We start from the raw sequence: 19,696 nt of genomic DNA, 5'->3' as shown, positions 1-19,696 counted from the left end.
ATACAATTCACCATTCCTCAGCCCATTTGGATGGAATGACAATCACACCAAAAGAGCCATTTCTTATTTACTTCCATACATTTCCTCATATCGTCCACCCACGTCATTATAGGTCAATGCAATTCCTGTCCCCAGTCTCTCTTCCTGATGTGGAAAAGCTGATCCAGTCGCCCAGTGAATGGTGTATCATTGTTAGATTTCCTTGTGTATCTTAGAATCACCCAGATGCTTTGGACCATGACACTTTTAATTAGGAAAATATAAAGGGGAGACTAAAAGAACAAGGCGAGATCATCAACACCACATCTGGACAGCTGGCGACATCCTTTCCTGCCTACTAATTACCATGCCCTTTTGTTCTTTAGGAGAATAATAGGATCAACTATTTCTAATAAACAGATACACATTTTAATGACATTCAAATGAAATAACAGACTTCAATAATGCTCTGAGAAACTACATGCAATACTGTTTGATTTGGTAGATGCACAAATCAACTTTCATTGAAGGAGGCATAATTATGCATGCATTGGCATGGTATTTAAGAGACAAGATACTGCAGCACTTTTTTATTTTTATTTTAATGTTCTTTGTAATAAACTTTTTTTTTTTTTTAAATTCCACATTAAGTGTCTTTCTCCTGGTAATTTGGAAGCGTAAACAAGCTGACTTACTTTCTATTTCTTTGAAGAAATAGGAGCCCACGATGGAGAAGGTTAGAACGGATATGGGTAAGGCACAGTCAGACAGGATTTCGCGGACTCTTGCATGCAAATAGGGGCTGTAATTATTTAAAAAAAAATTTCCATTAGCATCCAACATACTCCATTCTCCTGCTACCATGGTAATGCCACTCTCTATACTAAATGCTACTCAGTCCGCTCTGCTATTAATTCTTTACTCCCAGTATTATTTTTAAAAAATTGTTCATCATGTAATGTACACACAAGTTTTTTAAAACCTCAACAGCAGGCTACACATTTATGGGAAATCAAGGCTCTGAAGTCTGATGAAAATATCAGTGAACCCCAAAAGGGAACAAAATTTAAGATTCAGACTTTGAAAAACACCCACTGTCCTCAAGAGCTGATGGCTACCTGTTATTTCTAGGCTTTTCCCCCCATGTGGCTTGTATCAGCAGTATGCAGCTCCAGTACTTTTCCATTCTTTAACCATCTGAGTGGGAAATTTCTCAAAGTCCCCAAAAGGAGCAGAAGCACCAAATCCCATCGACTCCGAGAGTGTGTTGGGTGCCCAGCTAGCTGCCTTTCATGTTTTTGGAGGAAAGCAAGATGAAATGCCACCCCAGGAAATCCCCATTTACACTAGTAGGGTACATTTCGAAAGTGTTTCTAAACCATTTGGGAAAAGGCATCCACAGTGAAGTGGCAAAATTATTCCAGATAAGACCAGTGCAGATTGCGAGGAATTACAAAGGGATCTCACAAAACTGGGTGACAGGGCTACAAAATGGCAGAAGAAAGTCAATGCTGATAAAGGCAAAGTAATGCACATTGGAAAACAAAATCCCATAGAAAATGATGGGGTCTAAACTAGCTGTTACCATTCAAGAGAAAGATTTGAGTCACTGTGGATAGTTCTCTGAAAACAACCACTCAGGGTGTGTCTAGACTACAGGGTTTTGACGACAAATGTGGACTTTTGTCGACAAAACTATACCTGCATCTACATTACCGCCGAGTTCTGTCGACATAACGTCAACAGAACTCGACAGTTTTGTCAACGGTAGTAAACCTCATTCTACGAGGAATAACGCCTTTTGTCGACAGAGTTCTAAATGTAGTTTCGGTCACCTCGTCTCAAACAAGATGTATTAGAATGGTGAAAGGTTCAGAGAAGGGCAGCAAAAACCATCAGGGGGATGGAACAGCTTCCATATGAGGAGAGATTAAAAAGACTGGGAGTTTTCAGTTGGAAAAAAGACGATGGGGGGAGGGGTGTCATTACACAGGGAACTCCTTGCCAGAGGAGGCTGTGAAGGCTAGGACTATAATAGAGTTTAAAGAGAAGCTGGATAAATTCATGGAGGTTAGGTCCATAAAAGGCTATTAGCCAGGGGATAGAAGTGGTGTCCCTGGCCTCTGTTTGTCAGAGGCTGGAGAGGGATGGCAGGAGACAAATCGCTTGATCATTGTCTTCGGTCCACCCCCTCCGGGGCACCTGGCGCTGGCCACTGTCGGCAGACAGGATACTGGTCTAGATGGACCTTTGGTCTGACCCAGTACGGCCGTTCTTATGTTAGAGGTTTTTAAGTTCTTAGTTCAGGAGGCACTTCGCCTCCCCTTGCTGCGCCGCGCTTCCCAACTGCTGGGAAGGGCCTGGGGGTAGGGGAGCGGACATAGTATCTAGCTCCCCCGCCCCACTAGGGGCACGCGGTTCGCTCTGGTGCCGTACACCCCTGGTGGGGAGAGGAGACCTTGCGAGCTCCCCCGTTCCTAGGTCTTGATTGGCCTGGGGGCAGAGGAGCAGCAGGGCAGCTGTGGGCTGCATCAACCCGCAGAAGCCCCTTTCTAGACCCCGTTCTAGAACCTGGTCTAACTGCAGGGCAGACATCCCCGCGGCTCGAGACCGGGATACGACGGCGCACGCGTTTCCAGAGGGTCACGCAGAATCAAGTCTACTCACCTTTTCTTAAACTGATACAGCGTGTGCCCGAGCCACAGGGTTCCCAACATCAACATGAGACTGAGGACGGCAGTTTCGCGTCCATAGTGCACGACATCACTCATGCCCGTCTGGTTATCCAGCGACACAGACCTGCTCGCCGATGAATTCATCAAGAAGCTGGTATTGATGCTGAGGCTTGGAATTAGGTCAGCACGGCTACTTTCCAAGTAACGGTCTCCTTGTTGCTCATGGTGGTAATACTTCTTAAAAACTGCACAGACAATACAGAGGCGAATTTTAGCGTAGGCCTGTGACAATTCAAAGTAATTTGAGCTTGCAGTATTATTGACTTTCACGGTGATCTTTATCCGTAGGAGCTTTGGGGCTGGACAAAACGTGGGTGCTCTGCAACCACTGTCAGCCCCACTGATCAGCTCTTCCCCCTGCTTTCTCCATCTCAGTGCCTTCCACCTCCCGCGGATCAGCTGTTCAGCCATGTGCAGGAGGCCCTGGCGGGAGGGGGGAGGAAAGGAGCAAGGGTGGGCAGGAAGAGGCAGAGCAGGAGTGGGGCTTGGAGAAAGGGATGATGTGGGCACAGGACTGGAGGGTGGAGCACCCCCCTGGGAACTCAGCACCTGTGAATAGTTTAGTACTCTAATGGCACCATTCACTCTGCTAAAGGTAAGAGCTACGCTTCTTCCTATGGAAACCCACTGCCCCTCCCATGCCCCTGCCCATATCCCCCCACTACAAACTCCTCTGAGTTAACCCTCATTTGTAATCTACTGGCTACTCCACTTCCCACCCCCCATTCCACCAGCATGCTTATTAAAAAGGCTTTTATCGTAAAGGTCGAACCTCTCTAGTCCGGCAACATCCGTGGTCCAGCATGATTTGAATTAGTTGGGTGGCCACTTATCATGGGCGTGGCCAAGTTTCCCATAAAGTTTGTTTTCAGCCACTAGGCCCTGGTTCTCAGCGTTCTGTGCTGTGATTTAGCTCTAATTTACCCCTCAATGTCTTCTAAAAGCCGAGTGAGCAGTGGCAGTGTTGGTAATGCTGCTAGACAATATTGACCTCCGGCAAATTCTCTAGTTTGGCACAGGTCTGGTTCCGAAAGTGCCAGACTAGAGAGGTTCAACCTGTATTATGAACACGCAACAGGTACTTTGCGATGCTCACTAATGCATACTTTTTAAGACGTCAAAGTAGTTTTATAGGACAGATAAATTAACTGAGAGATAATCTGAATTTGCAAAACACATTGAGTCACTATGGCTTAACTAGTTTAAAAATTACCCTCCAGAGTGACTAACCCAAACATACCTGCTTTACTACCCAGGTTCAATACCCTATAATGCTTCATACAATCCATAACATATAGTGAGATCATCAACATTAAGAGACTTCACCTACATATTTATAAAACAGACTAGCTGCTGTGAATATTCCATTCACAATGGTATTAGAGGAATATTTGTGGAAGGGTTGGCACTGGATGGGGTCTAACCATATATGACGGAAAATGCTGTGGTCTCAGATGTGATAAGCAAGAGTCTAGGGAATTGATTAGGAAAAGCTGCCAGGAATGGTAGTGGTTAAAGTGTAAGATAAGGACTGTGGCCAGCAAGGAGGAGAGAAGCAATGGAAAAGGAAATCGATTAAGGGGAGAGATTATGTGCCAGCCACCACAGAGAAAGTCAGTGAGGAAAGGTGGAAAGTGACTTTGGAGACCTTGAAGTTGTATGTCGAGCTTGCTGAAATGGTTTTGTCAAAATATTTTTTCGGACAAAGTTGGGATTTTTTTTGGTGTTTTAAAAGCAATGAACATCTTAGCAGACACTTTTTATTTTGGTCAGAACTTCCCAGGGTTGATGAAAAACAAAAAAATGAACATTTTGGTGTGACATTTTGGATTTTAGGAACTGTACATTTTTTCCTAAAAATGGCTTTTAAAAACCTTTTTGTTGTTGTTTTATGTTTCGTTTCAAGTTTTCCCAAAAAAGCTATAACATTTCTATAGAAAAAACCCCTGCGAAACAGAATTGGCATTATGGATCTGACTTTAAATTTCTGCTTGGGAGCCTACCCGAATGTAGCTATGACCAACTACACTGCCATTTTAATGATAGCTCCCAGGCTAATCCTGTTGCTATTGCAGTAGTTACTTGGGGCATGAGTCAAATAACAGGATTCCATTAAGCCAGACACCACTGCACAAACAAACAGTTAATAAAAAGATAATCTGTGCTACAGAGTGGATAGTTTAGGTTGTAAGAAGACTAAAGTGGACTAAATAAATGAACGGATAAGGGATAGCAGTAAAGCATGCAAAGAGTTATGCACTGAGAGAGGTCTTAGGTTCAATAACCAGATGTGTATTTTTAAAATAAAAGTTTTATGACTGAGGTTACAACATCTTCAAACTCTGCCCCCAGACATTTACATAATTCATGTTCTACCTTTTACATTTCTCTTGGATTTGACATGGAAATTTTTGCTTTTGCTGCTAGACTGACATTCATTGTCAGTTTCAGCAAGAATCTAATGCACTCACACAATTCTTCAATGCAGCAAACATGGCAAAAGAATATTTATTCCAATAAATTTCTCTTGGATTATTACTTTCCTAACAATTTTAGGTTATGTATGCTTTTCTTAAGAACTGCATTTTGGGTAAAAGCGGTCTTGCTAGATCAACACTTCAGATTTCAACCACTGAGGGAGTTTCCTTCAAGTAGAGGTCTGAGATCTGACCGAATAATGTACTCACTGGTCATTATATACACTGGTATTGCCCAATACAGCCAGAAGTCAATGCTAGGGATCCCTCAAGCACACCACATATTAGAAATTCAGCAGGAAAACTATCACAGAGGAATTAAATAACACCTCAACACCACCACCACAACTCTCAAAATGTTTTACAACATTAATTGCACCTACAGCACCCCTGCAAAGTAGATATTGTCATACCCATTTTACAGATAGGTAAACTGAGCCATGGAGTACTGAACCGACTGGGCAGGAAGTCAGTGCTGACGTTGCAAAACAGAACACAGATGTTTTGACCTGCAGGCTATTTCTCTGATCATTAAAGGACACTCCTAATAATAGTAATGGCAACAATGCAGGAGTGGTGGAAGACCTGTAACAAGTCTCAGTTATTCCCAACTGTTAACCCAATGGAAATACACATTTGACCTTGGTGATACAGAGACACATCTACTTAGGTTCAGATCCAAAAAAAAGAAGGCACAGAAATTCAGAATAATGCTGATTTCTCAAGTCATCCTGTTGGTCTAGTTATCACAGATGTCGTAGGAACAATTAGTGATTTTATATTTAGTGCCACTGTGGTACTTGAACACAACAGGATAGGTTTGGAAGTAAGTATAAGTTTTAAAATGACTTTCAAGATTGCTACAGATTCATGTCACTTCTCATCTTACTTAAATGTAGCAGTTAGATTATAAGTATTGACTTTGGATTAAGTATGGGGAAAAATGTAGCTGATATTTTCACCCACATTTTACTTGTGCGTTCTGGTTGGAATGACGGGCCATTACATATCACAGTCTGCCATGTAACAAGGATTTAGTATTAATAATCAGCTGCTGTATACTAAGTGGTCTTTTCGGTGACATTACAGGACAGCTGAGCTCTCTGCATGCATTCATTAGAGAAAGCACTTTAAACTAGAAGGCTGTATGCTTTAAACTGAACTGTCCGAGAATGTGGTTTATTTCTAGTTCCCTCTGATCCTGTTAACTTTTTGTTTGCTTCAGCTGTTACTGGACTGTTTCCGGCAGTGCAAATGTCAAGATCAAACAGAACCACAGCTTAGGTGGCCGGGGCCTGAGTTGAAAACAACTGTCACTGGGCTAAGAAGAAGAACGCATGTGTTTGAACTGCTCTATGTGATAATACCCCGCTCCCTAAGTTCCTGCATATTTAAGCAGACCTTGCAAAGCATACAGAGAAGCAACGCGGTTTAGCAAATTATGGAAAGAGACATGGTCTTCCTTTGGAAGCAGGAATGTCATAGCAGCGTCATGTTTGGCCAGCTGATGCGTTATGCAACCCACCAGCCTGCAGATGTCCAAAACAGGCCTCATCTCCCTTTCGATCTCCCTCATGGCATGTCTGTCCCTCAACAATAAGGGAGACAAAAATGGTTGTAGAAAGGTCAAGTGTTCTGCTGGCTTTACAGAGCACGCTGGGAGCAGGAGTCAGGTTTGTTTGGAGCCCTTGGTTTCAGGACCTGTTGTCCAGAGTCCACGCGGCTGCACATAACCCTTGGGCATCACTGCTTGGTGAGGCCGCAGGAGACTTTATAAAAAGTGCTGGTGGAAGCCTCATTTCTGTGATTCTGCCCGCCCTCGTCGAGCATTAAGTAGGCATACTGGAGACGCAAGCAGACAGAACTAAAACCAATCGATCTCGGGGTGTGTGGAGGGGGGTACGGCAATGGCAAACCTCAATATCCCAGGTGATGGGAAGAGAGATATTTGGAGCATTGTAACAGGCTGTGCTTAGAAAAGCCAGTCATGGAGTTGCGCAGTGAGGATCCCAGTCATTTCAAACACACCGTACAAATACTCGAATGTAGGATGTCCTTCAATGTGAAAGAGCTGTGCACCTAAATTCCCATGGTCCATGGCTGAAAGTTGGCCTTGGGATGTTGACATCTAGCATAGCCAGGGTTGTTAGCACGGCCTAATATTAAGTGGCCCGACCCCACCCAATTATAAAAAACTCTGGTTTCAGTTGCTTATACAACTTCACCAAACTTCAACCATTTGGGCGGAAGTTGTAAATGTTGTTAGTCTGCATCAGGCCAAATTTTTTTTGGAAAATTTTAGCCAAAATCATTCAGCGATTTCAGAGAATAAGGAGAAGGGAAATGCACTTAGTTGAACCTTTACTTTGAGATACTCTAGTGCCCTATGCTTAGGAGGAAGGACTTGACATTTGGCAAAGGATGTGCCTTTTGGCATCTCTGTGAAAATCTGCCGACGTTATAAGCCACTTAAACTGCTCAGTAGAAATTTGTTTTTATTTTGCAGAGAAATTCCCTGAAGATTCTTTCTGCACTGGGCATGCTCCAGCCAGGGGGTGAATGGGCCTTTCCCAGCAATTCCAGTTCTACACTGCTAGGGCGAGGCATTCAACTGGGGAGCAGGGAACACGCCTTTCTTGCCCTCTCAATGTCCCTCCTCTCCTGCTGAGCCCAGACAACGTGGAGGAAGCTGCCTGCTTTGAGCACACAAGGAACCCGAGACAGACCTGCAAGGGAGGGAGTGATGCAGCAGGAGAAATGGGCAAAGACACTGGACAGGAAACTGAGTGGAACACAGCACAGATTGGATGAGGAGCTCACAGAGGGACAGAGGAAGGAAGTAGGGATGGGGAATGTGGTTACAAGAGGAAATGACTAGAGGTTAGGGAGGAGGAAAACTGACGTGGGGGACAGGAGATATCAAAGGGGAGAGTCTAGAATTTACAGGTTGAGGAGGACGAAAAGGGAGAATGGGCAGAAGAGTCTGTACCCACTAAATCGCATCCCCTCCAGCGCCTGGAATGGAACCCAGAATTCATGAATCGCACTGGTCCTCAGCTGTTTGCCAAGACTTTGGCAAACTGTGTGGCTCATCCCCCTTTGGGTCTGGTCCACACAGAGGGTGGAAGCTACTACGATTGGCTACTCCACCCATTCAAGTAGCAAGGAGGGACTGAGGTTGTGTGTTTTATTTTTGATGGGGCGAGTGTTGTACAGGTTGCGTGTCCTGCACAGAATTGGATTCCATCCCTGTGTCTGCCAAAGTTTCTAAGTGATGCTAGAAAGCTGCTTCCACAGGTGATTGCTAACTGCATGTTCCTCATTTTCTGGGAGACCAGTGTGGGACCCTAACGTCTGATTTACAAATGTGCTGAGCACTGACAGCTGCAATCGAGGTCAATGGGAGCTCAGCTTTGAATGGAGGAAATGCTGATTAGTCGGGAAAAAATAGTTCTAGGCAAACCGGGCACCCAAAATCAGATCTCAAACTCTGTGCGCCTCAGTCCCCCATCTGTAAAATGGGGATAGAACTTCACCTCAGCAGGGTGTTGGGAAACTAAATTAATGATTTGACACGCACTCAAGCTGCCGTTACCAGTGCCACAGAAAATGGCAAGCTAGCAATTCTGCCTTCATAGCAGCGTGAGCAGTGTGCAGTAAATAAGACCTGGGCCATGCACTGAACAATGAGGAGAAACAAATAGGGAAAGGCTACTCTGAGTGAACACAACTCATCCGGGGTGTTGACTGAGGTGGGGGTCCTGTGGAAACCAGAGCACGTGAACATGCAATATTTTTAGTCTTAGGTGCTGCAAGACTATTCGTTATTTTTTAAGTTTTTCCTGTTCCAGACTAACTCGGCTCCCCCTCTGAAGCTCTTGCACATGCAATCAAAGGCTGTATCATACTGCATATGCACCAGGGGCCAAATTAAACAGTGCTCAAACAACCCTGATTCTGGCATTTCCTAACTTTTCAAAGCTTCACTTTGCAGGCTTCATAATGTTCTTTTACTGCATTTCTTGAGCGTGAGATATAAAGAGCAGAGTTTGCGGGTTCTAAGAACTTCAGAGCACACCATGGGACCAATTCCATTGTAAAAGATTCAGGGCAGCAGAGCTCAAAACCCCTTTCGCCCTGTTAGTATCAGACAAAAATCCCTCATTCAAAGTATATTCCAGGCAAGGCAATAGGAACACTGCCGTTAGCATACAACCTTGCTCGTGCCTTATCCTATTGTCTAAGTGAAGGGAAGACTGCAGGGGATGTGTTACTCTTACCCTAGGTCACACATGGCAGAGGAACACAGCAGAGAAACTATGAACTGTGACCAGTCGGGCAGACAGACCAGAAACACTTACGATAGTGGACGACCTTCAGCTGGAGGGCGACATGCAGCCCATCGGGGTTTTACATGCTGTTTATTTACCACTGCACATGCGCACAGTTGCCAGATTCTGCTGGTTTCTAGTCAGAAAGTTTTTTTCCTTACTGTTATTACAAAAGCGACGTGCACGTAAAGCACAAGCACCTTGCACACAACATTGTGAGAGCTGGGTGCTCCCACTACAGCCAATCAAAGAGCTGCTACGGTTCAATCAGCACCCTCTATAAATTCTAGATATGCAAGGGTAGTGAGCAAAACTGCCATATCCCGGGAGACCCCGTTACACCAATCTCATGGGCCACTGAGAGGAAGGCGGGCCACTATGCAGCCCACTCACTAACCTTGGCACCCATCAGTGCTTTAGATACACCGAGAGGCATTTACTGCAAATCTGTAGGTTTCCCTTTAAGGGAGCTTAATTGCAGAGCTCCTTCCTAGACAGTCGCTTCCCATTCTGTAGGTGTGAAACAGATTGTTCCTTCCTAAGTGGAGAACTTTACATTTGTCCTCATTGGACGTCATCCTATTCACCTCAGACCATTTCTCCAGTTTGTCCAGGTCACTTTGAATGTCGACCATGTTCTCCCGTGTGACCCTATCCAACCTGGATTTGTGATTCATGGTTTGTAGCAGGTGTTCTTCTCCGGCGTCCTTGTGGCACAAGCACAGCCTGAGCACTTACGGTCTGGCAGACAGGCCATGGCGATTTTCAGAGAGGCTGAGGTAAGTACAGAATGCTCTGAAGTGCTGAGCTCTGCCTACTCCCACAGTGCAACGTAAGTGGTACCTAATTCCACTGCTGACGTCCCCTTTCAAACAGGACTATCTTAATGCAGGGCTACTCAACATGCGGCCCGTGGGGCGGTTTGGGTTTACGCGGGGCTCAACACGCGGCCCGCGGGTGGGATCCTTTGAACATGGCCTCCACTGGAAACACGCTCCATAACGGTGAGTCAACAGAATGGTCTTCTGTTGAGATGCGTTTTTGTAGTTAAATTCCTGGACTGTCATTGCTCATTAAAAGTGCTGTCATATGGCTGGAAATCAGGTAAATATGGCATTTTACTAATATCAGCAGAACTGACTTAAATGGGGCCTGTGTGCTGTATAGTCTTGCCTTAATCTTTGCATTCATGTCCGTCAGTGTGAAAGAAGCTACAGGCAGTCCCCGACTTACGCGGATCTGACTTATGTCGGATCCGCACTTACGAATGGGGCTTTCTCGCCCCGGAGCTCGCAGGCAGCGGTCAGCCACCTCGACCTCCGGGGCGAGAAAAGCTGCTCGCAGTGCCACTGGTCTGCTGGGGACCGTCTCCAGCAGACCAGGGGCACCGCGAGCAAAGCCGCAGCTGTGGCGGGGTCCTGTGCCAGAGCAAAGCCTCAGAGGCGAGGCACCCCGCCGCTGCGGCTTTGCTCCCCGTGTCCCTGGTCTGCTGGGGGGGGGGGCGCAGCTAGTGAGCCCCCCCCCCAGCAGACCAGGCTTTTGTTGTGGACCCCGGGGCAGAGCAGCTGGGGCGCTGCCAGTTGGTCCTGCAGCGCCGCTCTGGGCACTACTGGACCAACCCGACAACACCCCAGCTGCTCTGCCCCAGGTCCTGATTCAGCCGCTGCTGGTCAGTTTCAGCAGCGGATGAATCAGGACACCTGGGGCAGAGCAGCTGGGGTGCTGCTGGGTTGGTCCAGTAGCGCCGAGGAGCAGCGCTACTGGAGCAACCCAGCAGCACCCCAGCTGCTCTGCCCCAGGCGTCCCCAAGTCAGCCGTTGCTGAAACTGACCAGCGCTGACTACAGGAAGCCCCAGGCACAGTTGCTCTGCCCCGGGCTTCCTGGAATCAGCGGCTGATCAGTTTCAGCAGCAGCTGACTTGGGGTTCTTAAGTTGAATCCGTATGTAAGTCAGAACTGGCGGTCAGTTTCAGCAGCGGCTGAATCTGGACGCCAGTTCCGACTTACATACAGATTCAACTTAAGAACAAACCTACAGTCCCTATCTTGTACGTAACCCGGGGACTGCCTGTATTTGCATATATATTTGCATGTATATGCAACCGCACATAAGTTGTGGCCATTAGCATGTGCTGTGTGTATCTTAATTAAGTAGCTGACACAAAATACAGGACTATGTAGCACTTTAAAGACTAACAAGATGGTTTATTAGTCTTTAAAGTGCTACATAGTCTTGTATTTTGTTTCAGCTGCATCAGACTAACATGGCTACATTTCTATCACTTAGTTGAGTAGATCTGCCTTAATGGGCGCTGGGCACTTTTTAGAGTGCACTAGCAGGGTTTATACACGACAGCTGGAGCACATCACTTTACACCACTCTGCATTTTACCTCCTTTCAGGTTCGGCATAGACTGGAAGGACAGCTTTCACATAGCCCAGTGCTACTGACATGGACTCCAAAGTCCTAGTAGGATACTCAAAAAGTTAAGGCCTCTGTTCTGCCCACCCCACCCAATTATGCCCCAAAGTTCACTGTGCTGTTGATGGTGGAAGGGAGAATGGGGGTAGGTAGTCCGCTGAAACTCAAATGATGGTGAATTTTTGATGAAAGGGGCTTTGAAAAAGAAATGACATGGTTCAGTTTAGAGTAAGTGGGTGGCAGGAAACAAAAATTTCTACCGTGTTACTAAATTGTGCCTTCTCCTTTCAATTTCAGTCCCTGATCCTAACAACACAACTGAAACCAAAAAGACTACAATACAGCCTACATATCCCACATAAAACCTCGTTAGAAATTCATCTCCCCATTGACCTGTTTAAAAAAAAAAAAAAAAAATGGAAGACCCCTAATGATGACTGAATAGACAAGCAAATTCTGCATACACTGAAAATCACATTTTGCTGGGTATTCGATAAGATGGTTGGCACTGAAAAGAAACTGAAGTTATGGTGGCAATCCAGCCATTTTCTTTCTACAGCAAAATTAAGCATGGATCAGAAGCAAGGAACAGCACCTTTTTTCAGCGCTTACCTTTGATAATCCCTTTGACTGCATCCAGCACAAATGTAATCGATATAAAAAGTGCAATGATTTCTTCTGTTGATCTAAAAAAAACCAAACCGCATGGATTAATATGGTCAGTCACAAAGTCTGAAGTTCCCCCACTGTATTAATATACTTGTTATTTTATGGGGCACGCGTACAGAGTTTCACACACATCTTGAAAGCAGAAGTACTAAAAACTGGAATGAGCACATGCCGTCCAAAACCAAAGTTACATATTCTTAGTTGAGCGTATTCTAGTTTTGTCTCACAGGGCTTGTTTACATGGCATTTAGTTTGCTAAGAGCGGGGATACAAATATACCATGACCCAGCCTGCTGAAGATTAACTGTCCCCGCAGACCCTGCTGATGCGTATTAACAGTTCATTAATGTGCTTTGATCTACTCCTCTTTGAAACGGGACTAGATCAAAGCTCACAAATAAACTGTTAATACACAACAGCGAGGTCCACATGAAAAGTTAGCCCATGACCGGGTAGCATGGGCTCAGTTTATAGCCAACTTGCTGTGAACTGTGTTCATGTAAACAAGCTCACAGATTTTATGGCAAATTCGCAATTAGAAACTTCTGGAACACACAATTTTCTGTTTGCTGAGTAATATCGCCAACATTTGACTTCCCTTGAAAAAAAGCAAGAGTTACCTTTTAAAGAGCTTCATTACAAGACTGAAGTTAAAGAGCGAGTACAGGACAAGGAAAAAACTGTTCCACAGTCCAATCCAGGCGTAGAAAGCACTAAAATCCAAGCTGTAGTCATCACATATCCCTCGGATCACTGCAAAAAACAGTAAAACAGTCAGTGGTGGACTCGTGCTTAATATTTTATAGATAAACCATTCAGATTTAGAGAGTGTAAGGTCACAAGGGACCATTAGATCATCAAGTCCGACCTCCTATGTGTCACGGGTTATTAAATTTCATCCAGTTACCCCTGCACCGAGCCCAGTAACTTGTGTTTGGCTGAAGCACTAATTTGTTCAAAGGCAGTAAATAGGCAATAGTTTCGATTCCATCTGCCAACACTATGGACTGTTCCAAATGTAAAGGGAAGTTTAACGCTTATAGGAAAGAGAGACAGACTTGCATTGCGTATTTTGGCCATTTCCCTGCTGTTGAATTTTCTAGGTGCTGTGTAGCCAAATCTCATACAACACATCTCAGCATTCCATGGGTTCTCAAGGCTTGTAAATGGACACTGGCAATACAGCACAAGCAAAGGACCAGTCAAAAAACTGTTAACAATGTCTGTACCGATATTTAAAGTATGATACTTGGGGGGAAAAGATTGTTCAAGTGGTTCTTTAGAAGGCAGCTAAGTAATAAGCATCTCTGCAGTGGAGAGCTAAGCCACCAAACTACCCCTCTGTAATTTGGCTTATTGGACCTCCCTCGTCTCCAATTACTGGGAGATCGATGCTGCGGAGATCGATCTCCCAGGGTTTGATTTAGCTGGTCTAGTAAGGATCTGCTAAATCAACCGCTGATTGTGCGCTGTTGATTCTGGTACTCCACCGGGTTGCGAGGAGTAAGGGAAGTCGATTGGAGTTTCTCCGGTTGACCTCCTGCAGCGGGAACCCTGTGGAAATTTGTTGCTGGCGTTGCATATTTTAGGCTGACAAGGAGTCCTGTGGCACCTTATAGACTAACAGATGTATTGGAGCATAAGCTTTCATGGGCAAAGACCCACTTTGTCAGATGCACGTTTGTGGGTCTTTGCCCATGAAAGCTTATGCTCCAATACATCTGTTAGTCTATAAGGTGCCACAGGACTGCTTGTCGCTTTTGCAGATCCAGACTAACACGGCTACCCCTCTGATATTTTAGGTCAACTTTCTTCCCTAGTGTAGATATAACCTATAATGCAAATACTGGGGGATCCAACTATCTTGTACCTCAGCTAAAAAAAACTATAGTTGCTGGCTAGCCATTGATGAAAATGCACCCATTGCACCTTATCAAATCAATTTGTAAAGGATGCATACTGCAGTTCCTGATCCTCAATGCATACAAAATTTATTCCCAAGGGAGAATAAAAGAAATCTCCTGGAAATTACATTTTATTTTAATAAAAAGCTGTATACTTTTTTTCATTAGAAATGAAACAATTCTACTCACAAACATTCCCTAAATCCCATTTGCAGGGCTGAAAGCCCGTCTGTAAATTTCAGCTTTGTGGCGTCGTAGGCCTGGGACAGATTTACTAGCAAAGCTCTGAGGCAAGCGAGGCTCTCCGAGTGTGTCACCTCACCAATTCTGACTACATCATGTCCTCCTCCATCTGCATTACACTTTGGTAAACTTACCATTGATGTACAATGCCAGAGGAGCTGTGGTTAAGAGTACAACCAGTGGCTGCCCTGAAAAGAGAGCATATAGAAGTCCACCGATGCATTGGCCCACGATCGTCTTCTGCACATCTACAAATAATTCAACAGTATATTCGTTAAGGCCAAGGATTTACAAGTCCTACTAAGGGTATGTCTACACTATAATTAAAGACCCACATTGGCTCAGGCAGGAGCCTGGGTTCTGGATCCCACGAAGAGGGAGGGTCTTAAGAGTCTAGGCTCCAGCTGTGCCTGCAGGTCTAAACCACAATTAAAACAGCCCCTAAGTCTGAGTCCTGTGAGCCCAAACCAGAGGACACAAGCCAGCTGCCCATCGCTAGACCAGATGGATTACTACACTAATGTCAACTGCCCAAGTCACGAACGCTAGCACCTAATAGCACATGCCGAGAGCAAGACTATTCCAGAATGGAACTGCCCCATAGGTAGCTGTTACCATACATAGAGCACACTCATTCCTAGGGAATTCAGACTGATGATACATAACCAAACTTGCATTCACAGTCTAAAGAGAGAGACGGGATCCCAGGCAACTGCCCTTTCACATGTGAACCAGAAGGATTTTCTTTAACGAACAGAGGTTCTCCAACCTATTTGACTACATCCTCATTCTGTGCATCTCATCACTGGCACCCTCGGGTTCCCTTCAAGTAGAGAGAGAGCCATCCAGGCAGAGCCGAGCGCCATGGCTGCTGGCTGGGTGCACAGCTGTGAATGCAGTGCCGCACCAGGAGCAGCACAGAAGGAAGGGTGGCAAAGGGTAAAGTCAAAACCAACGTGTGGTTTCTTTTGTCAATATCTTTTTGCACTGCAGACTTAGCACTTCATTGCCAGTCTTGCTGCTCCTGCTGCCTGGGGACTGACAGTAGGAGACTTGCCACTGTCCGCTGATGAGAGATGAGTCCAAACGTGGGTAGAGGGGTTCCAGCTGTCAGGCCCCGGCAGAAGGGCTCCAGTTGTCCCCTTCATCTCTTCCCCCTGATTCCCTGGGTGTGCATAGCCTTCTTGCATGAGCCCGAACCTCCAGGGACTGACAGCCAGTGCCCCGCCACTCAGAGCTGACAACTGTGCCCTTTAAAAACAAGAATGCACCATTTGCACCTTCCTGGACACATCCCTCCTCCTCCTCCGCCACTGGTTTAAAAGAGAAGCAGAAAGCAATTTTTCACACACAAGATGATGGCCAACAGGGCTGGAGTCTCATCTACAAGAGGGAGCTACTGAATTGCAAGCACAGTGTCAAAGGGCTTCAATGCAAAGCTGGATCAGGTCTCTAGTGGGGCTAGGTTAGGTATAAGAAAAAGCAAGTACCTTCCACGAAGTGCTCTGCATTCCATTAGCAGCCCAAAGCCCCAGGCAAGCACAGGGCCCCGAGTGTGTTACGTGTTTTACAGGCATGGAGCAAGCGTGAACTTACAACCATGTGCTCAAAATTACCTTGACTGGCATTGCAACATGGGTAGTACAGAAAACAGTTACAGGTTTGCACCTGTGTGCACCCAGGGACATCAGAAATGTCTGTATTAAGAAAAACAAGGCGGAAGCACAATCGTCCCTATTGTTACTGGAAAAGTCTTTACCGATGTCTCCTCCACCAGACCTTGCTTATGTCATTATTTCCCCCAAACTGAGCAGACATAAAGCAACCCTGACAAAAAGATAAGAGACAGAAAAACCGTGGCAAGCTCACCAATAGCTCCGCTTGTGTTTTCATCATTTAGGGAACCAAATGCAATGGATGGTAGGAGGCAGGCAAAATATAAAAAGATCATCGTTGTGATGTACTTTCCAATGGCCTTATTATTCCCAATAATACCTGAAATACACCAAAAAAGCAGAATAAATCAATAGCACAGCTGAGTCTAGGGTGTTAAAACATTGCTCAGATACCGTCACGCAGATCATTGGTGACAAGAACTTAACTGCTAAAATGAAACAGTGGCAATGTAGTTGGCATGCATTTAAACGATACAATTCCTGATGGTCTTTATCCCCAGTTATAGTACGAAGGCAAGCTATGGCAGCTAGCCCCTAAGTAGCGAACATGCGTAAGAAACAACATTCAGCGTTCCAACCTGTAAACCTACCTTCATTATGGAAAATCCCGTTTCTGTTGAAGTGGCTTGTTTGCTATTTATGCACTAGATTTGATTTTTCATTACATTCGCACTTAGAAATTATTTACAGATACTTCTTAGGACTAAGGAAAAGACTTAGGTGAAGGACACTGGGACAGGGTAACAACCAAACCTTATGCTAACGGGTTTTTTGGAGGCTCGGGAAAAAAATATTTTTCATTTTAGCGCACATCTGCACTCCTATCTGAGACCTACTGTATTAGTTTAGATGGACTATATGGCCAAAGGCATTAACATAAATCCAGTCACTATCCTGCATTGAACAGGTTTGGTATATGGATGGTGTTAAAGACAGAAATCTGTGTCTTGACAGGGAAAAGAGAAAATGTTAGTTCAAATGGCTGGGAGCCATTGCTGTTGGTGCTGTCTAAGTCCAATCCCATTTATTTTTGGTGGCGTTGGAGATTCATCTGCAACTGGCAGGGCTGGGGACGTTTTCTGGAGCCATTTCTCTGGCTTGGTCTGGCCAGCACATCTCACAACAGGATGGGGGTCCCACAAAATGGTGGGGTGGCAGACATGATGGTGAAGTTTGCTTCGGTAGCCTCTATCTGATCCTTCCTTATCCTCCCCCAAAAAGGAGTGATGGGCAGAATAACCTATCCCATCATTATTTTTTCCCTCCAATTAGGCCCAATATCTGACACACCCGTTTTGGTTTGGTAATTTAACAAACAAGATTATAACACAGTCCTTGCATTATATCACCATGGCCTTTTTGTATAGACTAATTTAGTCACTCTGGGTTTTTTGCACCTGTTTTAAACATTCATTATTGAAAACAACTTGACCTATTTTTTCATCCACATTTGTTGTTAAAGGTTATCGAAATATTTTGCCAACTTTTATATATATTTACTGTTGAGCTGACAGCTGAGGTAACTTTATCCAAACAGACCAAAATTGAAAGTGCCAAAATGCCACCAGACAGACTGTTCTAGCAGACAGACATTCTAGCATCGTCAGAAACAGGAAATACTGGAAATCTCAAGAGAAAACATGTTTTTGTTAGACACACAGCCTAATTTCCAGACCTAAGAAGTTTGGACTGTTTGAATGTGCAAAGCAGCATTTGCATTAGAGGTTCTTAACTAAAAATCAAGCATATGAACATTTTGCAACGTGTCTTCAGTTCCAACATGCTAATCAATTATCTTCTCAGTTCAGAATGGATTTGTTAAGGAAAAACCACCCCAGGTATTACACTGGTTCAGACAGACATGTGACCATGTTATAGCCTTAAATCATTAACACACAGGGCAGAGGGGGGAGAGGAAGGGGAGAAAAGTGTAACTGAACATCAAAATTTTACAAAACAAGTGATACAATACAAGAATTTAAAGTTATATTCAGTTTTACTGTTGCTGTGATGGTCCCAAGATATTAAAGAGACAAGATGGGTGAGGTAGTATCTTATATCAGATCAACTGAATGAATACTGTATCAACTGTGGGCGCTCTCTCTCTCTCGCTCTCTCACTCACTCTGGTTTTGTCCTACAAGGAAACCTGCATAAAACCTTCAAAAGACAAGCCTGGGAGTTTAAATTCATAACTTTGCAAGACACTAAAAATCATGGTCTTAAAAATAAAATCCACTTGATTTCTGGCCTGTGTCTACAATCTGTAACCCACTAACTTTTTGTTGTATGACTGCAGGGGTATTAACGGATCAGTTCACCTTGAACGGTCCCTTAGATTAGAATGTATATTAACCTACTTAGACCAAACGATCCGTTCCATGTTGCATTTAGCTGTGTCACCCTGTGTATTTATCCCAACCCCTTAAGAAGAGCTCTTTGTAGTTCCAAACCTTGTGTCTCTCACCTGAGGCAGCTGGACTAATACAAAATACTACTTCACCCACTTCGTGTCTAAAAGGTTCTTCTATTCAACAGCCTGTGTCGGCAAATCTTTTGTCACTCAGAGGTGTGAGTAGTCCATTATGAAGTGCCATAAATTACACCAAGAGAAGAGCCACCTTCCTTGGACTGGGCAGGGACATTTGCAGCACATAGCTTGCAGTCTAGCTGTGAAATTTGAGTGCTGGACTAGTAGTAAAACAGTGTCTTAAAAACTGAGGTACATCTACAGATTCAAACTGCAAGAGATAATGCTTATTTGTAACATCTCTAATTTTTGTGCTCTATAATATCCAAACTGTTCAAGTAAAAAACATTTCCAACTTTTGAAAAAAAAAATTACACGTAGCCCCTTCTGGAAAATGCACAGACTAAAGTATTGTTGGCATCAATTTACCGGTACTTTAGTACGCCCATTTATAACATAATTGATTTTAAAAAAAAGCAGTACGAGGCGGATACACTTAAATCTATTAATTTTACATTTACAGAGTAAACTTGAGACATTCAGGGAGATGTGTGGGTATAGCTATTAGTACAACAAGTGTTCCTTTCCCATTAAATTAACTATTGAATAAAAAACCATCTGCTGAAAAGTTCAATTATTCTGACGTGCTTCACAGACAAAGCTACATCTTTTAAACCCAAGGCAAAGTATCAATCATGTTTTAATTATGAAAAATACTTTACAGATGATATCCTCTGAATCATTCTTAAAGCAGGGCAACATGAACACACTTCATGCTGCAGTGCCACATT

At 44.4% G+C, this 19,696-nt stretch overlaps 1 protein-coding gene across 7 annotated transcripts in view; it reads right to left on the bottom strand.

Moving 5' to 3' along the window:
• Positions 1-19,696, bottom strand: part of SLC4A11 (solute carrier family 4 member 11) — a 256,640-nt gene that overhangs the window by 34,056 nt on the left and 202,888 nt on the right. For all 7 annotated transcript variants that reach the window (XM_025179543.3, XM_075931014.2, XM_089777745.1 and 4 more), the window contains exons 10-15: positions 16,630-16,755; positions 14,895-15,008; positions 13,234-13,366; positions 12,557-12,630; positions 2,647-2,899; positions 675-781 (exon numbers count right to left, since the gene is read on the bottom strand). In XM_025179543.3, the coding sequence (XP_025035328.1) occupies positions 675-781; positions 2,647-2,899; positions 12,557-12,630; positions 13,234-13,366; positions 14,895-15,008; positions 16,630-16,755 (807 nt within the window). The remainder of the gene's footprint in view (positions 1-674; positions 782-2,646; positions 2,900-12,556; positions 12,631-13,233; positions 13,367-14,894; positions 15,009-16,629; positions 16,756-19,696) is intronic.

This window comes from Pelodiscus sinensis, chromosome 4, assembly GCF_052426305.1.
Source record: "Pelodiscus sinensis isolate ZL-2025 chromosome 4, ASM5242630v1, whole genome shotgun sequence".
In the NCBI taxonomy this organism is placed as follows: domain Eukaryota; kingdom Metazoa; phylum Chordata; order Testudines; family Trionychidae; genus Pelodiscus; species Pelodiscus sinensis.
Note: the sequence above shows the minus strand (reverse complement) of the source record. Positions and strands in the feature narration are given on the sequence as shown.